The 14,602-nt window shown below is 45.8% G+C and overlaps 2 protein-coding genes across 2 annotated transcripts; one reads left to right on the top strand and one right to left on the bottom strand.

Moving 5' to 3' along the window:
• Nucleotides 1-1,556: 1,556 nt before the first annotated feature.
• Nucleotides 1,557-7,269, bottom strand: LOC136760025 (ras-related protein Rab-38). Its single transcript, XM_066715246.1, has 3 exons — nucleotides 6,505-7,269; nucleotides 3,944-4,224; nucleotides 1,557-2,858 (listed from the first exon to the last, which is right to left on the bottom strand). Exons 1-3 carry the CDS (start codon nucleotides 6,704-6,706, stop codon nucleotides 2,697-2,699), a joined length of 645 nt encoding a protein of 214 aa, XP_066571343.1. The 5' UTR covers nucleotides 6,707-7,269; the 3' UTR covers nucleotides 1,557-2,696.
• Nucleotides 7,270-9,093: 1,824 nt separating this feature from the next.
• On the top strand, nucleotides 9,094-13,344 carry rab39bb (RAB39B, member RAS oncogene family b). The gene is made up of 3 exons (XM_066715245.1): nucleotides 9,094-9,533; nucleotides 11,229-11,455; nucleotides 12,219-13,344. Exons 2-3 carry the CDS (start codon nucleotides 11,241-11,243, stop codon nucleotides 12,643-12,645), a joined length of 642 nt encoding a protein of 213 aa, XP_066571342.1. The 5' UTR covers nucleotides 9,094-9,533; nucleotides 11,229-11,240; the 3' UTR covers nucleotides 12,646-13,344.
• The last annotated feature ends 1,258 nt before the right edge of the window (nucleotides 13,345-14,602 follow it).

The raw sequence follows: 14,602 nt of genomic DNA, 5'->3' as shown, positions 1-14,602 counted from the left end.
CCCTCAAAAGGAGAGCCACAATAGTAATGGCAAAGCGAAGTAACATTCTTGATTCATTTACATCTCCTTACATCCCCCCCCCCGCCCCCGTTTTAGTGCACTCCCAGTTAGCAATATATACAGGTCTCTACATTACACTGTAAAGATTGTATGTAGCTTATTATTAATGATGTAATCTTGTGTAATCAACACAAGCAATAAATAATACATTGATCGCTGATGCAGTAAAGGATTTATATATGAAAGTGGAAGCCGATTGTGTCAGTTGGAATCCAATCACTGAAGGTTTGTAGTAATTATAAATGATAGGATGATGAAATTACATTCCAGTGCTACCAAACATGGGTCCACTCTGTTTTGTGCTAGGTGTTTTGTCACAGGTGTGTCATCTCTATGCCAAGCTGCTGCTCAGCTCCACATATACAAGAGCCCCCCCCCCCCCAACACACACACTCCTGGGCTGGCAGCTGGCAGTGTTATTTTTAGATCCCCTCAACAATAAGTGAATCATGAGGCAAGAAGGCAGAGAGCAGAGCAGTGCCCTGGCAGAAGGGCTGTAATTAGTGACACATAATCCCCAGTGCATGGTTGCCTGCATCTCTGTGCCATCACAGCAGAGCCTAGAAGGACAAGGATCAGAAACTGCAGACACACTCTGACACTGACTGACAGAGAAGACAGACACACTGAAACACAGACCACCACCACTGAATTTAAACGATGTATTATATTGGATAGGTGGCTGGGGGGATCCATTGGCCAATGCCTCAGCCCGGACGCAGCTTCACAAAACCGGTTAGGTGAGTTACTGAGGAGATGGGGCGCGGGCTGCTCTCTTCCCTTCAGTCTTCCATATCCCGATCTCAAATGGGCAGTGTCACTCCCTGTGGAGCTAAACCCCCAGCTGGGAGCAGCAGTGCTGAACCCTGTAGGTGACATCAGGTAGTGCAAAACCCATCTGCAGTGTCTTGGCCTCAAGAGGCATGGATAGCTGAAGCATGCAAGGTAGGGCACACAGACAGCCTGTTGGGAAACCATATATACTTATTTACAGGAGACTTCCATTAAACACACCTCATTGTGGATTCACTGCTTATTTGGAAACAAATGAAACCAAAAAGAACTTGGCCACAATCTGTAGGCCATTCAAGCTGCTAAAATGCACCTTGGTTGCCTATATATGATGTGCTGCCAGACACACTCAGTGTAAGATGTGACTGGATTTACGTGCGCAACACAGCCGTCAATGCAGACAGGCTGAGCTGCACCTGAGAAACAAATCGCTTCTGGCGCCTCCTATTCCAGCCTCACACAGACAGTCAAGCCGTCAGGAGACCTTGTCAGCACCGGCCGGATTAAGTGTCAAAGGAAAGCTGCTGCGAAAGATAGAGAGAGAGAGCGCGAGAGCAAACAAGTTAATTTGCACTGGAGGAAAACTAGGCTTTTTAACTGTAAAACTACAGGATCTTGGATCAGAGGGGCTCTGTAAGAAACTGTAAATGCATTCCCAGTATTTATCTATTGAATTAATAAATATATTGACCATTTTCCTCAGCTATGGTTGTAATTTTTTTATTACATTCATCCAGAACCTCATTAGTTAAATCGTTAAAAATCTCCTTTACATTATCACAACACTATACATAAAGCAAATATGAAATTCCTGATTGGAAAACAAAATAATAATAAAAACAAAAAATAACCAACATAAAACCAGATGCATCAGTCAGTCCGCTGGTCTCCTGACTGAGGTCCACTGTCCACTGGTTTCCTGTTCCCATCCGGACGACATTTAAATCTTCAGCTTTCTTTCCACTTTCACTGAACAAATCACTGTGGAGTTCAATTCACAGGTTTGTCCAAAATCATTCATACATTGGCAATTTTGATCCATAAAAAGTATCTTGCTCTCTTTGGTGTTTTAGGTATAAAAAGGCATTGGGTGCATACTACCCAAACCCGAGACTGATGCAGTGTAGATGAAGGGTGTAAGACCTCAGGATACAACAGGCTTCAGCACACAAGCTCTGTATCTGAAGGAATCGAGGGTGGTGTGTGCACATGTGTGTGTATGAATATGCAAGTGTTGTGCAGGTGAGTGCGAGTGTGCAGAGAGGTGGGGAGGCTGAGGGAGCCTAGACAAGCACCAAATATGGAGGATGAAGTCTCCGGTCTCCAGCTGGCAGTACAGAGAGCAGACTGCAGGCGGGGGCTGTGCGAGAGAGACCAGGCCTGCTCTCTGGCCATCTCTCAGACTGGAACACACACAGCTGCCATGGCAAGGGCCTGTCAGGGGAGCTCACCTACAAAAACCGTTAGGTTCTACCCCACCAGACATTATTATCAGTAAAACATAATAATAATAAAAAATAAAAAAAATCCCAGATTACTTGTTAAAGCCTTGTTTTCTGGACCTCCCTCTCCCTCTCCCGTTCCTCTGGGGGCAGCCCTGCAGCGAAGGAGGAGATGCTAGAGATTTAGATTTGTGTTGTTTGTTCTCTTGCTCGGTCCTTGGCTTGCGATCAGGAGGGTGGCAGGGAGGGAGTGAGGGAGGGAGAGGCGTAAAATACAAAAGCAAAAGCAAAAACGCGCTGGCAGGCACACACGCAACGCACACATACAAGGCAATGCAGACAAAAATAAAATAAAAACAACTTTCACAATCTCCTCCTCCTCCCACGACCAACTCTGGCTCTTTAAAACTTGCAGCAGGCCGCCGCTCCACCATTTCCATCCTTGGTGTTGTTGTTGAGGCCGGGCAGAATGAGGTCTGGGTCTGAGTCCGCGACCGAGTTCTCCTCATTGGCCAGGATACTCTCTACCAGGCACCGGGCAGCCGCCTCAATGTTAGTGTTCTCCTGTGAGGAGACAGAGAGAGGAAAAATACTTCTAAAAATGAAAAAATAAGAAAACAAAAAGATATGAGAGAGGAAGAGGGAGAAAGAGAGAGAGGTAGAGGGAGAGAGCTCAGGGATCAGAAGCAACCCAGCATAGTCAGCTTCCTCCCCCAACAGCTCCAGGGTCTTGTTAATAAGCCAACAATGTGTGCTGCAGTTTATCAACACGACAGCACTGAAATGGGTTTGGTGAGGGAGGCGGGGCAGATGGCTCCTGTCCTGAAGCTTCCATAGAGGGGTGACGCATTATAAAACCACTGTGCGAAATTCCACAACTCCAATCACAACACACACTCACAGAAACCCAGACTGGGCATTGCCACCCCCTGGTGTATTTAATTAGAGCCTCGGTGACAAAAGGACCAGCGAGCTTCAGTTATTGCCATTGGCTCAGACAGAGATGCTTCAATAACTGCCCATCTGAACCCAATTCCCGGAAAACGGGGACGTCTCCTATACCAAGATGCATTTCCTGACTGGAAAACACTAACTCCAGTGGATTAAACGTCACCTTGTTAGTGTAAAAATATAGTGCTGAGGATGATGTAAAGCTTGAGACAGGAGTTTTGATTTATTCCCCTGCACTTTCTCTATGATCCAAGCAATGGGCTCTTCCAGTCCTGAAGAGGTAACAAGGGTTTTCCTTTAGAAAGCAGCAATCTGTTCAAATAGAAGGCAGACAGTTGTGCACAACAAACAGTGTGGGACTAGTGCCTGCCTTCTGATTCACACAGCGTGGCGTCAACGGCCAGCTGACCTAACAGGCACACACCAGTCTACGGGTCATGCAGACATCATAAAATTAGCTCTGCATTATTTAGAGGGACAAACCTCCCTCTACTGCTGAGGCGTTGTACCTGAGGTCATGGAGTGGTGGTGGTATGGAGTGGGTGGTTTCTGTGAAGTGCACCACGGCCACTGGTACACATAGCGAGATATTTTGTACTGCACACAAAACCACACATGCACATGTGGCATTTTAAACATTCAGATACTACAAAATATACAGTAAATACCCAATTATACGGGAGGGAGGCGGGGCTCACCTTGGCCGAGGTGGCGAACCAGCCTGTGAAGCCCTTCTCCTTGCAGAAGGGATCCAGTTTGGGCAGCTGTGGGCTCAGGCCCTCCCATGATTGGTCGGCCTTGTTGGCCAATAGGACAGTGGGGACCGGCTTGCCATTGGGCAGGGTCACCTTGGAGTCCAGGTCACCCTTCCACTTCAGCACAGCATCGAAAGTCGACGCCCGGGTCACGTCGAAAACCACGAATGCCCCCACAGCCTCGCGGTAGTACACGCGCGTCATGTTGCCATAGCGTTCCTGTCCTGCACAGAAAACACACACACTGATATCACTGACGCACTTCCTCTCACCCACAATGGTTTGTGTGGCAGACCAGTTATACATTTACATCAAGGATGATGTTTGCAGCCTCAAGATTTGTGTTTATGGGGCATTGAGTATAGCTATGAATTGAAATATATGAATAAATATATTTAAAGAAACACAATCTTTAAGAATGAAGGATGTTTCCACATTTGCTCCAACATGCTGACTGCTGTAAGAGGTACCAGAGGGACCAGTGTGGAGTTACACTTCACAAGGTGATGTTGTAGAGGCCTGGAAGTGTGTCTGAATTCATGCATGTGTGTTTATGTGCGGATGTGTTTAATTGTGTTTGCGCCTCTGAAAGCGTGCGTGTGTGTGTGTCTACAGTGTCTACAGAAAGTTTACATCATCTGTCAAAATGTTCACCTTTTGTTGCCTTATAGCTAGGGTCCTGGTAAATTCATGGCATTTTTCAATGTAATTTCCATGAACTTTCCATGAACTGTCAAGTGAAAAAATATTCTGCAAATTTGTAGAATAGTAAATGAAAACTGAAACAGCTTGGTTGGTTTCCACCCCTCTTGTAATAGCAATCCTGATTTAACTTAACCAATCACCATTAACATCACACAGCAAGATAAGTGGTCTCCACCTGTGTTCAGTTGTAGTGATTCACATGATTTCAAGATAAATTAAGCAGTTTCCTCTGTTGGGTAGTGCTTTTTAAAGCAAAGTCTCAACCATGAGCACCAAGGAGCTTTTAAAAGAACTCTGGGACAAGGTTGTTGTAGGCCACAGATCAGGGAATGGGTATAAAAAAATATCAAAGGCCTTCAATATCCATTGGAGCATTAATAAGAAGTGGAAGGTGAATGGCACCACCAAGACCATGCCTAGATCAGCCCATCCCTGGATGACTGAGCAAGAAGGAGACTGATCAGTGAGGCTACCAAGAGGCAGATGGGAATGGGCTTTCATGGCCAAGACTGGTCAAAGTGTGCATGTGACAACAATATCCCAAGCACTCCACAAATCTGGCCTGTATCGTACTCAAGAAAGCCCACAATGCTCTGTCTTAAATGCAAAGTGTTTAATTTGGTGCAAACCCTACTGTGAAGTATGGTTCTGGCAACATCATGTTATGGGGATGTTTCTCATTGCAGGGACTGGAACACTTTTCAGGTTAGAAGGGGAAATGAATGGTGCAAAGCATACAGTCCTTGAGGAAAACCTGCTGCCCTCTCTAAGAAAGCTAAAATTGGGACACAAGTTCACCTTATAGCATGACAACGACCCACAGGCAAAACTAAGGGGAAAAAGTTAAATGCTCTTGAGTGGCCCAGTCAGAGCCCTGACCTAAATCCAATCAGGAGTTTGTGGCATGACTTGAAGATTGCTGTCCATCAATGCTCCCCAAGGACCTTTACAGAGCTTTGAAAAGAAGAATGTTCAAATATTGCCAAATCCAGTTGGTAGAGGCCTATCCCAACAGACTCACAGCTGTAACTGTTCCCAAAGATGCTTCAACCAAATATTAACTCTGAGGGTGGAATCTTATCCAATGATGATATTTCCATTTTTAATATATAACTAAGATATAATTCTGTGGCAAAATGAAAGAAGATCAAGGGGGTGTAGACTTTCTATAGGCCTTGTGTGTGAATGCATCTCTGCTAATATCTGTGTGAGTGCCTGTGTGTGTGTAACCTCATGTGAGAGACGGGGAAAGGCAAGAAACCTCCTGGCACTGAATATCCGCCTCATGTGACCCTAATATGAGCACAAGACCGAATCCTTGGAGCAGATTAGCCGCAGATACGCATTCCTGCCGTCTGATGGGCCAGGGCTTTAGGTGCTCAAACCACTGACAGGGCCCATTCAAACTCAAACACCCAACTACACTATAATTTCAAGAAATGGCGAAGAGTTACATAGTGTATGTGCGCTCCCCTGAAATACCCAAACTGAGAATAAAGAGTTCAGAGAAATTAATAATAATAGTAACAACATACTTTAAAACTACAACTTCTTCTGTAGCCTATAAATTATAGAGGACATTACCAGGTTAACCCCATTTGGTCTCTAACTTAATTAAACAATTAAGTGCATCAATTAGTAAACAATAACACAAGCATAGTGTTAAAGCCTTCAGATACTTTTCTATTGTACATACAAACACCCATGCACACACAGACACAAACAGTAACTACTACTACTACTACTACTACTTAGCAAACATTAAAACATGGATTTTAAAATGCGCTCTGCCCTCTGACCTGCAATATCCCAGAGCTGGAGCCGGATGACGGTCTGGTCATCCCAGTTGAGGACTTTCAAGGCGAAGTCGACGCCGATGGTGGCTCGGTAGTGCTGGGAGAAGATCTGGTGGACGTAGCGTTTGATGATGGAGGTCTTTCCCACGCCGAGGTCTCCGATTACCAGGACCTTGAAGAGGTGCTCCTGCTGCGCCAGCGGCATCCTGAGGAGAGGCGTCCGAGGGCGGCCGGGCTGCGGGGTCTGCTCGGTATGGACAGACGCTTCAGAAACCGCCTGGCATCGTCTTAAAACCGCGCTTAAGTAAGGTTTGTTTTTGCACTTTTGTTCCCCGGTTGAACGGTTTATACTTTCCTTTGCAGACTTCTATTACAAGTTTAAAATATGTTACATTGTAACATACTGCGAATGCATCGTTTGATCTTCAGTGCAACATTGTCTTCTTCTTCTTCTTATTGTAACTTGTTTTATTCACCTTTGCCAGTCCGCCTGCTAATCGGTCTCACTTTGCCACTATGTTCATTATTATTAACTTTAAAGTTTGTTCTGGTAAACTTGGTACTTTTCTTTTCTTTTTATGGCATTCTTACTTTAAAAAAATATCACGACATATTATGCGTCACTGTCCTTCCTTATCCCCTGCTTGCAAAATAACATAAAATCAATAATTTTAAAAAGAGAACAGTAGGTTTGTAAACGTATGTAAAAAGAGGACTTCTCTTCCCAAAATCCCTGCCGCTCGCTGCGCCCCTGCAGCCCCGATCACTGTCTCTGCGCTGCGCTGCGCACTCAGACACGCCCCTGCCGCTGGAAAGTGGAAGTTGTAGTCAATAAAATAACGTAGAAACTAACTACAACACCCAGTATGCACCACAAAGGGTGCGCTCTTTTTATTTACAATGTGCGTAAAAAGTAACTGAGGAGCAGGGAGTGATCAGAGATTAACTTGTATTGTGTTATAATGTGTCCAGGTCATTAACACCGGGCTGACATGTAAATTGCTATGTAATAAAGCTTGTTTGTGCATTATACAGTAATTTCAAATAAAGTGCAGTACATATAAGCTGTTATTCCTACTTTGTGATCAAAGATATACATGTTAAATTATTATTTTTATTTTTCTCATTGACTGACTGTTTTTTAACTGCTTACCTAGCCTTGTTCCCCTGTTTAACCTGAATATGCATTTTACATTATAAAATAATCTCTGGTGACTTAAGAACATAAGAAAGTGTACAAATGAGAGGAGGCCATTCGACCCATCGTGCTTGTTTGGTGTGCATTAATAACTAAGTGATCCAAGGATTCTATCCAGTCTATTTTTAAATGTTGCCAAATTGTCAGCTTCAACCACATCGCTGGGGAGTTTGTTCCAGATTGTATTGAGTTGTATGATTGTATCGTATGTATGCGTGTTGAGGTCACACTGCAGTGCTACCTGCAGCAATGTGTTCCTCAGGGCTGTGTTTAGAATCCAGGTGCTAGAGTGTCAGTGTAGTGTGCTTTCAGTGAATTTCAATTCCATGGCTATGGGTGGTGTAGGGTGTAGTGTGCCGGGGTGTACCGTGGTAAAAAAAGTAAAGGGTAGTGTGGTATACTGTGGTAAAAACACAATCAAGTGTAATATAGTATACTGTGGTACAACGTGTAGAGTGGTGGTGTAATGTGAAACCACTGTAAAATGTAGGGAGGTGCACTGAGGTATTATCAGAGTAATGTGTTGTTGATATACTTACAATTCTCTACCTCAGTTTAAGTTTCCATAGTAAGCAGCGCATATAATTAACATTAAACTGCAACAAAAATTAAGTGAATGATTGCAAGTGCCTTTAAATTAAGTACATATTCAGTACCCCATATCATTTCCTGTAAAGTAATGCTTATCCTCTGCTCCATCTGAGCTTTTGCAATGCATTACACAACTCCAGCAGTGACTGGAAAGCGACAGTATACACACTCTGCCCTGTTCTCGCCTGCTACGCTCACTGTATTCTCGCAAGGTGGAGGCCTGATGGTGTCTATTCTCATAGCAGAAGCACACACATACACTGACGACACACACTTACATACAGTCCAAATTTAGAGTTGTAAATCAATATACTATATTCTGTTCAAACAATCATTACTGTCACAGCTTTTGCACTTATCCTTATCCTGTATTTTTATTTAACATTCTCATTAATATTATTTATAACTGCTGCTGTTATTACTACTACTACGACAACTACTACTACTACTACTTTACAAATTATATAATTTAAAATGATTGATTTATAAGATTACAATTTCAGATTATTCCAGCAAAACAGTCTGCCATTACTGAAATTATGCAAATATGCTTTGAAGTCAAATCAGACTGTATAATAATGATAAAGACCATAGTCAATTAGTCAATTATTCCTAACGTAAACTGACCGAAGTTAAAACGTGTTAATCAGAGCGCCCTGCTGGTACGATAATGTGGCTTTCTTTGCCTTTGTATATAACGACCAATAGCACAAGGTTTACGGTAACGCCTCTCGGCGCATGTGGAGTGCAACAGGAAGTGCGTGATTCGCTTATATTAGGGTTATTATGGCGCTGGTGCTGATGCTGGATGAGTCAGGCTATATGATGCTTGTGTTGCTGCCATTTCATCAGCAAATTTTCCAAACATTTCTCCATCTTTAAAACATGAAATAACTGGAATAAAACAACCCACGCTCGGGAAGGAGGACTCTAATGTGACTCTTTAAAGAACATCTAACCAAACAAGGATATTGTTTTATATCTTTTTTTTTTAAATAAACGAATGATACGTTGAAGGCAAGTGTTTTTCCCGTAGAGAGTGTGCAGCGAGCGAAGTAGCTGGATTTTTATGGGGTTTTTTTTATTTTATTTTTGTGCAGGGGGAAAATAAAATAACGTTTGGATAAGCTTTTATGATTGGCATTGGACTGTGTATTCTGTTTGTATTTCCAGGGGAAAAGACAGTCTCTGAAACATGGAGCCTGCTGTTTAAACGCTCTGAGAGGCTTCACCATACAACACGGTAATTACAAACGATATCATTATTTATTTAGGTCTGATTGTCTCAATGCATTTGTTTTATTATAGTATTGGCTCGTTTACGGCGATATTAGAAGATTTCCAATACATTTTCAAATTCATAAATAAATAATATATATATTGGTATATTATATATGAGTATAATAAAATCACAATATGTATTAGTATATCGTACGTGTATTAATATATCATAATATTGAATTGTTTAACACGTACATGTATCTGTATATGTGTAGTGTTCTTTTTAATCGCATGGGTCTCTCATTTACATAAACAAGCTATTTCAAAATAAGAAAAAGAAAAATCAATGCAAAACAAAGGACGATTGTGTTGTTCGGTGTTGTTCCGATCAAATTGTGATCAAACACTGATGCTTATTAATGGAAATACAAGGGGGGAAATGTTGTCAGTTAGACTAAATGGTATACCTAGCTGAAGCTGTTAATGTCCACGGGCTTCGGGTGCCAGCTGATATGTGCAAAATGGAGGCTGTCTGACCTTGGAGCTTGCCGAGACATTGTGTGGGGTCGGATGGTGTGGACGGCGGGTCGGTGTTTTGGTGCAGTGAGCGCGTCCTCGGCCTGGACTCCGGCTCTGGCGTTTTGGCACAATAGAGCGCCGGAGCAGCACGGCAGCGCTGCACTGACCACCAGAGCACCAGAGCACCAGAGCACCAGAGCACCAGAGCACCAGAGCACCAGAGCACCAGACCACCAGAGCACCAGAGCTGCTCATCAAACCCCTGCTTTGTGCCGCGGGAGACGGCGGCAGCTGGAGCCAAAGCAGAGCAGAGCAGAGCAGAGCAGAGCACCCGAGATAAACGGGAAGTGTTTAAAATATTAATACAGATGTTTTTTTAATGACCCAAGCGAGGCCTCCACCCTCCTCCTCCTCCTCCTCCTCCCCTCCCCTCCCCACCCCATCTCGGTATATTTGAGGAGTCCCGGTGTGAACTGATGCATTTTTCATGTGAGCTTGGGACATGATTGCGTTCTTCATGTTTTGCATGATCCGTTATTCGCTGGTTTAGTTTCACAGAGAGTTTTGTGTGCACGGTTTCATTGCACGGTGTTGGACGATGGCGGAGTGCAAGCAGAATGGACAAAACATCGACAACCAGAAAACACATGTACATAGATATATCATCCCTTGGCTACTTTCCTATACTACGATTAAGAAGCTGTGGACGGATTAAATGGGTTTAACGCGATGCGTTTGCAGGGACATCTGTTTTTCGCGAAAGCTTCAGATTCTGCAGCTGGCTTCGTTTGCATCTCGATCAGAGCCGTTTCAGCCGAGCAAGCAAACAGACCAACACAAAATCAATAAACAAACCGAATAACCTGCATTCACTGAATTTGACATCCTATTAACGTGTGCGTTGTGTGTGTGTGGGGGGGGTATTATTCCGTCATAGCGAGGTGACACATGAGTCGCATCTTTTGATGAATGAAAAGCACGCTGACTATCACAGCGAGGACAAAGAATCGTTGGATTCAGCTCCAGGCAACCCTAGTTGAAATTCACCAGCACCTCTCTCTTCAAATAAAAAAACTGAGGCGGTGAGGGGGGTAGCGGAGGAGCAGGAGGAGGAGGAGGAGGAGGAGGAGGAGGAGGAGGAGGGGGTGATTTTGACACCAACTGGACATCACAGTTCTGCGGTGTGTGTGTCTCGCAGACTCCGGGCGACATGGAAGCGATATGGCTGTACCAGTTCCGTCTGATCGTGATTGGCGACTCCACCGTGGGCAAGTCGTGCCTGATCCGTCGCTTCACCGAGGGACGCTTCGCCCAGGTGTCTGACCCGACGGTCGGCGTGGATTTCTTTTCGCGGCTGGTGGAGATAGAGCCCGGCAAACGCATCAAACTCCAGATCTGGGACACGGCGGGACAGGAGAGGTTCAGGTAGAGTGTTGCAGTGTGTACATGTGTGTGTGTGTGTGTGTGTTCTGGTACAGTATGTAACTAGTCATGTGGCGGGTATGTTTCATCCCCTCCTGTTGAGTTTCTACAGGAATCATGCATTAAAACGGGAGAGCGGGGGATTTAACTGGCCACCACCCACCCATGACGTAAAAGATAACTCATGATGTATGCATTACACAGGCATATGATATCATGGCTGGAGCTGGGTAGGACTTCAGGGCGTGATGACATAAGTCGAAGAAGCATGTGACTCAGGTGGTGGGCTTCTTAGAAGGCAGGGTGGCAGGTGCATCAGGAGAGCTGGTTATGTCTTTACATTGGAGGGTATCCTTAAATGGTCTTGCAAACTCCACATGAAGTGAGCAAATGCTTTCACTAAGTATGTAAAATATTACATTCATTTTTTGGGGTGACAGGCATGCAGTAAGTCAGCTTTAGACTGATCATATTGTTCCTTGGGAGATCAGTGTTTGCTCATTTTCATATGGCAGGTGCTATGTAGGTGGTTTGGAACTGACCTTCGGCGGTCTTGAGCGGGGGCTGCTGTGTGTATCTGGTCTTTGGCTGTGAGTGACTGCTGTGATCGTGTGAGCTGTGGTACTGCTGGTGCTGACCTCCCTCTCTCTTGTCCCTTTTTCCCCCACCATGTTTCTCCCTCTCCTCTTCTGGCTCTGTCTCCCCCTCCACCCCCTTTAATCACTTTTGCTCCTGCCCTCTCCCCTTCTCCCTGTTTCTCGTGCAGGTCGATCACCCGGGCCTACTACCGAAACTCGGTGGGAGGGCTGCTGCTGTTCGACATCACTAACCGGCGGTCCTTTCAGAACGTGCACGAGTGGCTGGAGGAGGCGCGCAGCCACGTGCAGCCGCACCGCATCGTCTTCCTGCTGGTGGGGCACAAGTGTGACCTGGAGGCCCAGCGGCAGGTGAGCCGGCAAGAAGCGGAGAAACTAGCGGGGGCGTACAGCATGCGGTACGTGGAGACCTCGGCCCGTGACGCCATCAACGTGGAGAAGGCCTTCACCGACCTGACACGCGATATCTTCGAGCTGGTCAAGCGTGGTGACATCACCGTGCAGGAGGGCTGGGAGGGGGTGAAGAGCGGCTTCGTGCCCAACATGGTGCACTCCTCCGATGAGGCCACCAAGAGCGACCGCCGTTGCCTGTGTTGATCGCCACTGCCCCGGCCCTCTCTCCCCTCAGACCCCCTTCCCACCCCCTTCCGTGGACCCTCTGTTACCCCAGCCTTACCCACTCTTCCTCCAACAGAGCCCCAAAGCCCCCTGACCCCAATGTCCGCCCCCAGCCTCGGCCTCCTCCACTATGACCTCCTGGTCTCCCGTTTTTTATATCATAATCAAAGGCGGTCAAACGGAATCCACCTCTCTCCCTCTCCCTCTCTCCTCCTCACTCTCTCATTCTCTCTCTCAATCTCTCTCTCTCCTGTTCCCTCTCCCTCTATTTCTCTCTTTATCCCGGCCCTTCTGACGTCTACACACAGTCAGCCCTTGAAGCCCTCCACCGCCCCCTTCCCACCAACGCCTCCCCACCCTTCCTGTGTGCGCATGTGCTGCGCTGCAGTTGCCCCATTACAGCAGGCAAGGGGAGCCATGCAGCATTTCGTCTCTCCTCCTGTGCCAGAGCCCTGGAGACGGCCAGGCACACCCCCGCCATTTTTTTTATTTTTCTTAATTTTCCTTTAACACTTTACAGTAACCCTTCCTCCATATATATATATATATATATATATTTAAATATATAAATATATACGAACAGGAAGGGGCAGACGGTCAGTGTGACTGTGGATGAGAAACATAAACCCAAGAACTACTGGCTAACACATGACAATTACTTTCTTGCCCCCCCCCCCCCCCCCAGAAAAAAAAGGAAAAAAAAAGAGTAAAGGCGAGGAAAGGGGGTGTGGAAACTGTGGGACAAAGCCTTGTAAAATTGAGGGACCTGGTGTAAGGGATGCTAACACCGCTGTGAAGATCAGACACTGGACGCCACTCTCCCTGTGTCCACCCCTGCAGCTCCCAACGGGCTTGTGTCCGCTCGCTGCCGGGAACTGGGCATTACGTGGCCCGGGTCAGAACTGGATCATGTACTGTGTTCGTAGCTCCCCTGCAGACCGGGGCTCGGGCTTTCTCCATTTCTTTTCTTTTTTTTTTCTGTTTAGTTTCTTGAGTGTTAACAAACAAAATAACAGACAAACAGAACACAATGCGCTTTACTTTGCTTCCCGACATCTCGCAGTGTAACATTCGCGGTACTGAAACACTACCCTTCAGAGAGCCAGTAGTGAGAAAATGATGTAGTCCCCCCCAAAAACAAATCTCATAAGTGGGTCCCTGCCTACATATTTAAACCCGTTCCTCATCTCTGCCGATGCCGCACACCCAGACCCATAACACTAATTGTTTTTATATATTGTTTGTTTAATTAATTGTATTTAAAAAAAAAAAAACTTTTTAGTTTCTTGCTTTAGTTTTGCGTTTGATTTTAGAAGATTTTTTTTTTTGGAGCGCGGGACTGCAGCAGTGTGTGTGTGTGTGAGTGAGTGCACCTGTGTGTGCCTGTGTGTGGGTGTGTGTGTGGCTCTCCACTTTGATGAGGGCTGGATGGCTCAGGTCATAGGTCACAGGTTGTACACGCACAGGACAGACCTGACACTCCGTGGCCTGTCCCCTGCCCGCCTGGCCTGTGCTGTACTGTGGCAGCAGGCACACACACCCCTGGTCATGCCGGTCGGCAGACGGGTCAGCCACTGGAGGCCCCATTGAGAGTAAGTCATGCTCTGTTCACAGGAATACCAGGCATTCTGCCCTGGGTTCTCTACACTAGCCCACCAGTTAATAGAAGTTCTGGGTGGATAAGGAAGTCAGCCTAGTGTGTAATGCAGCATGGATTCTCCTTCATCACCTATGTGAGCTGGCCCAGTACTGCATAATATGCATGTGTGTTTGTGTTTCTATGCACATTCTCACACCTTTTCTTTCGCTGGCACAGCTCTGCAGTGACCTGAGTTGAGCTGGTCAGCTGACCGGGCACCCTGCTCCATGTGACTGGTGATCACGTGCATCTGCCTGAAGCTCAGTGTCATGCAGTGTCTCGAGATACAGGACTGTG

This window comes from Amia ocellicauda, chromosome 10, assembly GCF_036373705.1.
Source record: "Amia ocellicauda isolate fAmiCal2 chromosome 10, fAmiCal2.hap1, whole genome shotgun sequence".
NCBI lineage: Eukaryota > Metazoa > Chordata > Actinopteri > Amiiformes > Amiidae > Amia > Amia ocellicauda.
The sequence above is the reverse complement of the archived record's forward strand: the minus strand, read 5'-3'. Positions and strand labels throughout refer to the sequence as shown.

Excerpts from the sequence above, each read along its gene's own strand:
- LOC136760025 (XM_066715246.1), bottom strand. The coding sequence starts at position 6,706 with ATGCCGCTGGCGCAGCAGGAGCACCTCTTCAAGGTCCTGGTAATCGGA. Across the intron at positions 4,225-6,504 it reads CCAGCTCTGGGATATTGCAG|GACAGGAACGCTATGGCAAC; the intron begins GTCAGAGGGCAG and ends TTTTCTGTGCAG. Across the intron at positions 2,859-3,943 it reads GGTTCGCCACCTCGGCCAAG|GAGAACACTAACATTGAGGC; the intron begins GTGAGCCCCGCC and ends GTCTCCTCACAG.
- rab39bb (XM_066715245.1), top strand. The coding sequence starts at position 11,241 with ATGGAAGCGATATGGCTGTACCAGTTCCGTCTGATCGTGATTGGCGAC. Across the intron at positions 11,456-12,218 it reads GCGGGACAGGAGAGGTTCAG|GTCGATCACCCGGGCCTACT; the intron begins GTAGAGTGTTGC and ends TTTCTCGTGCAG.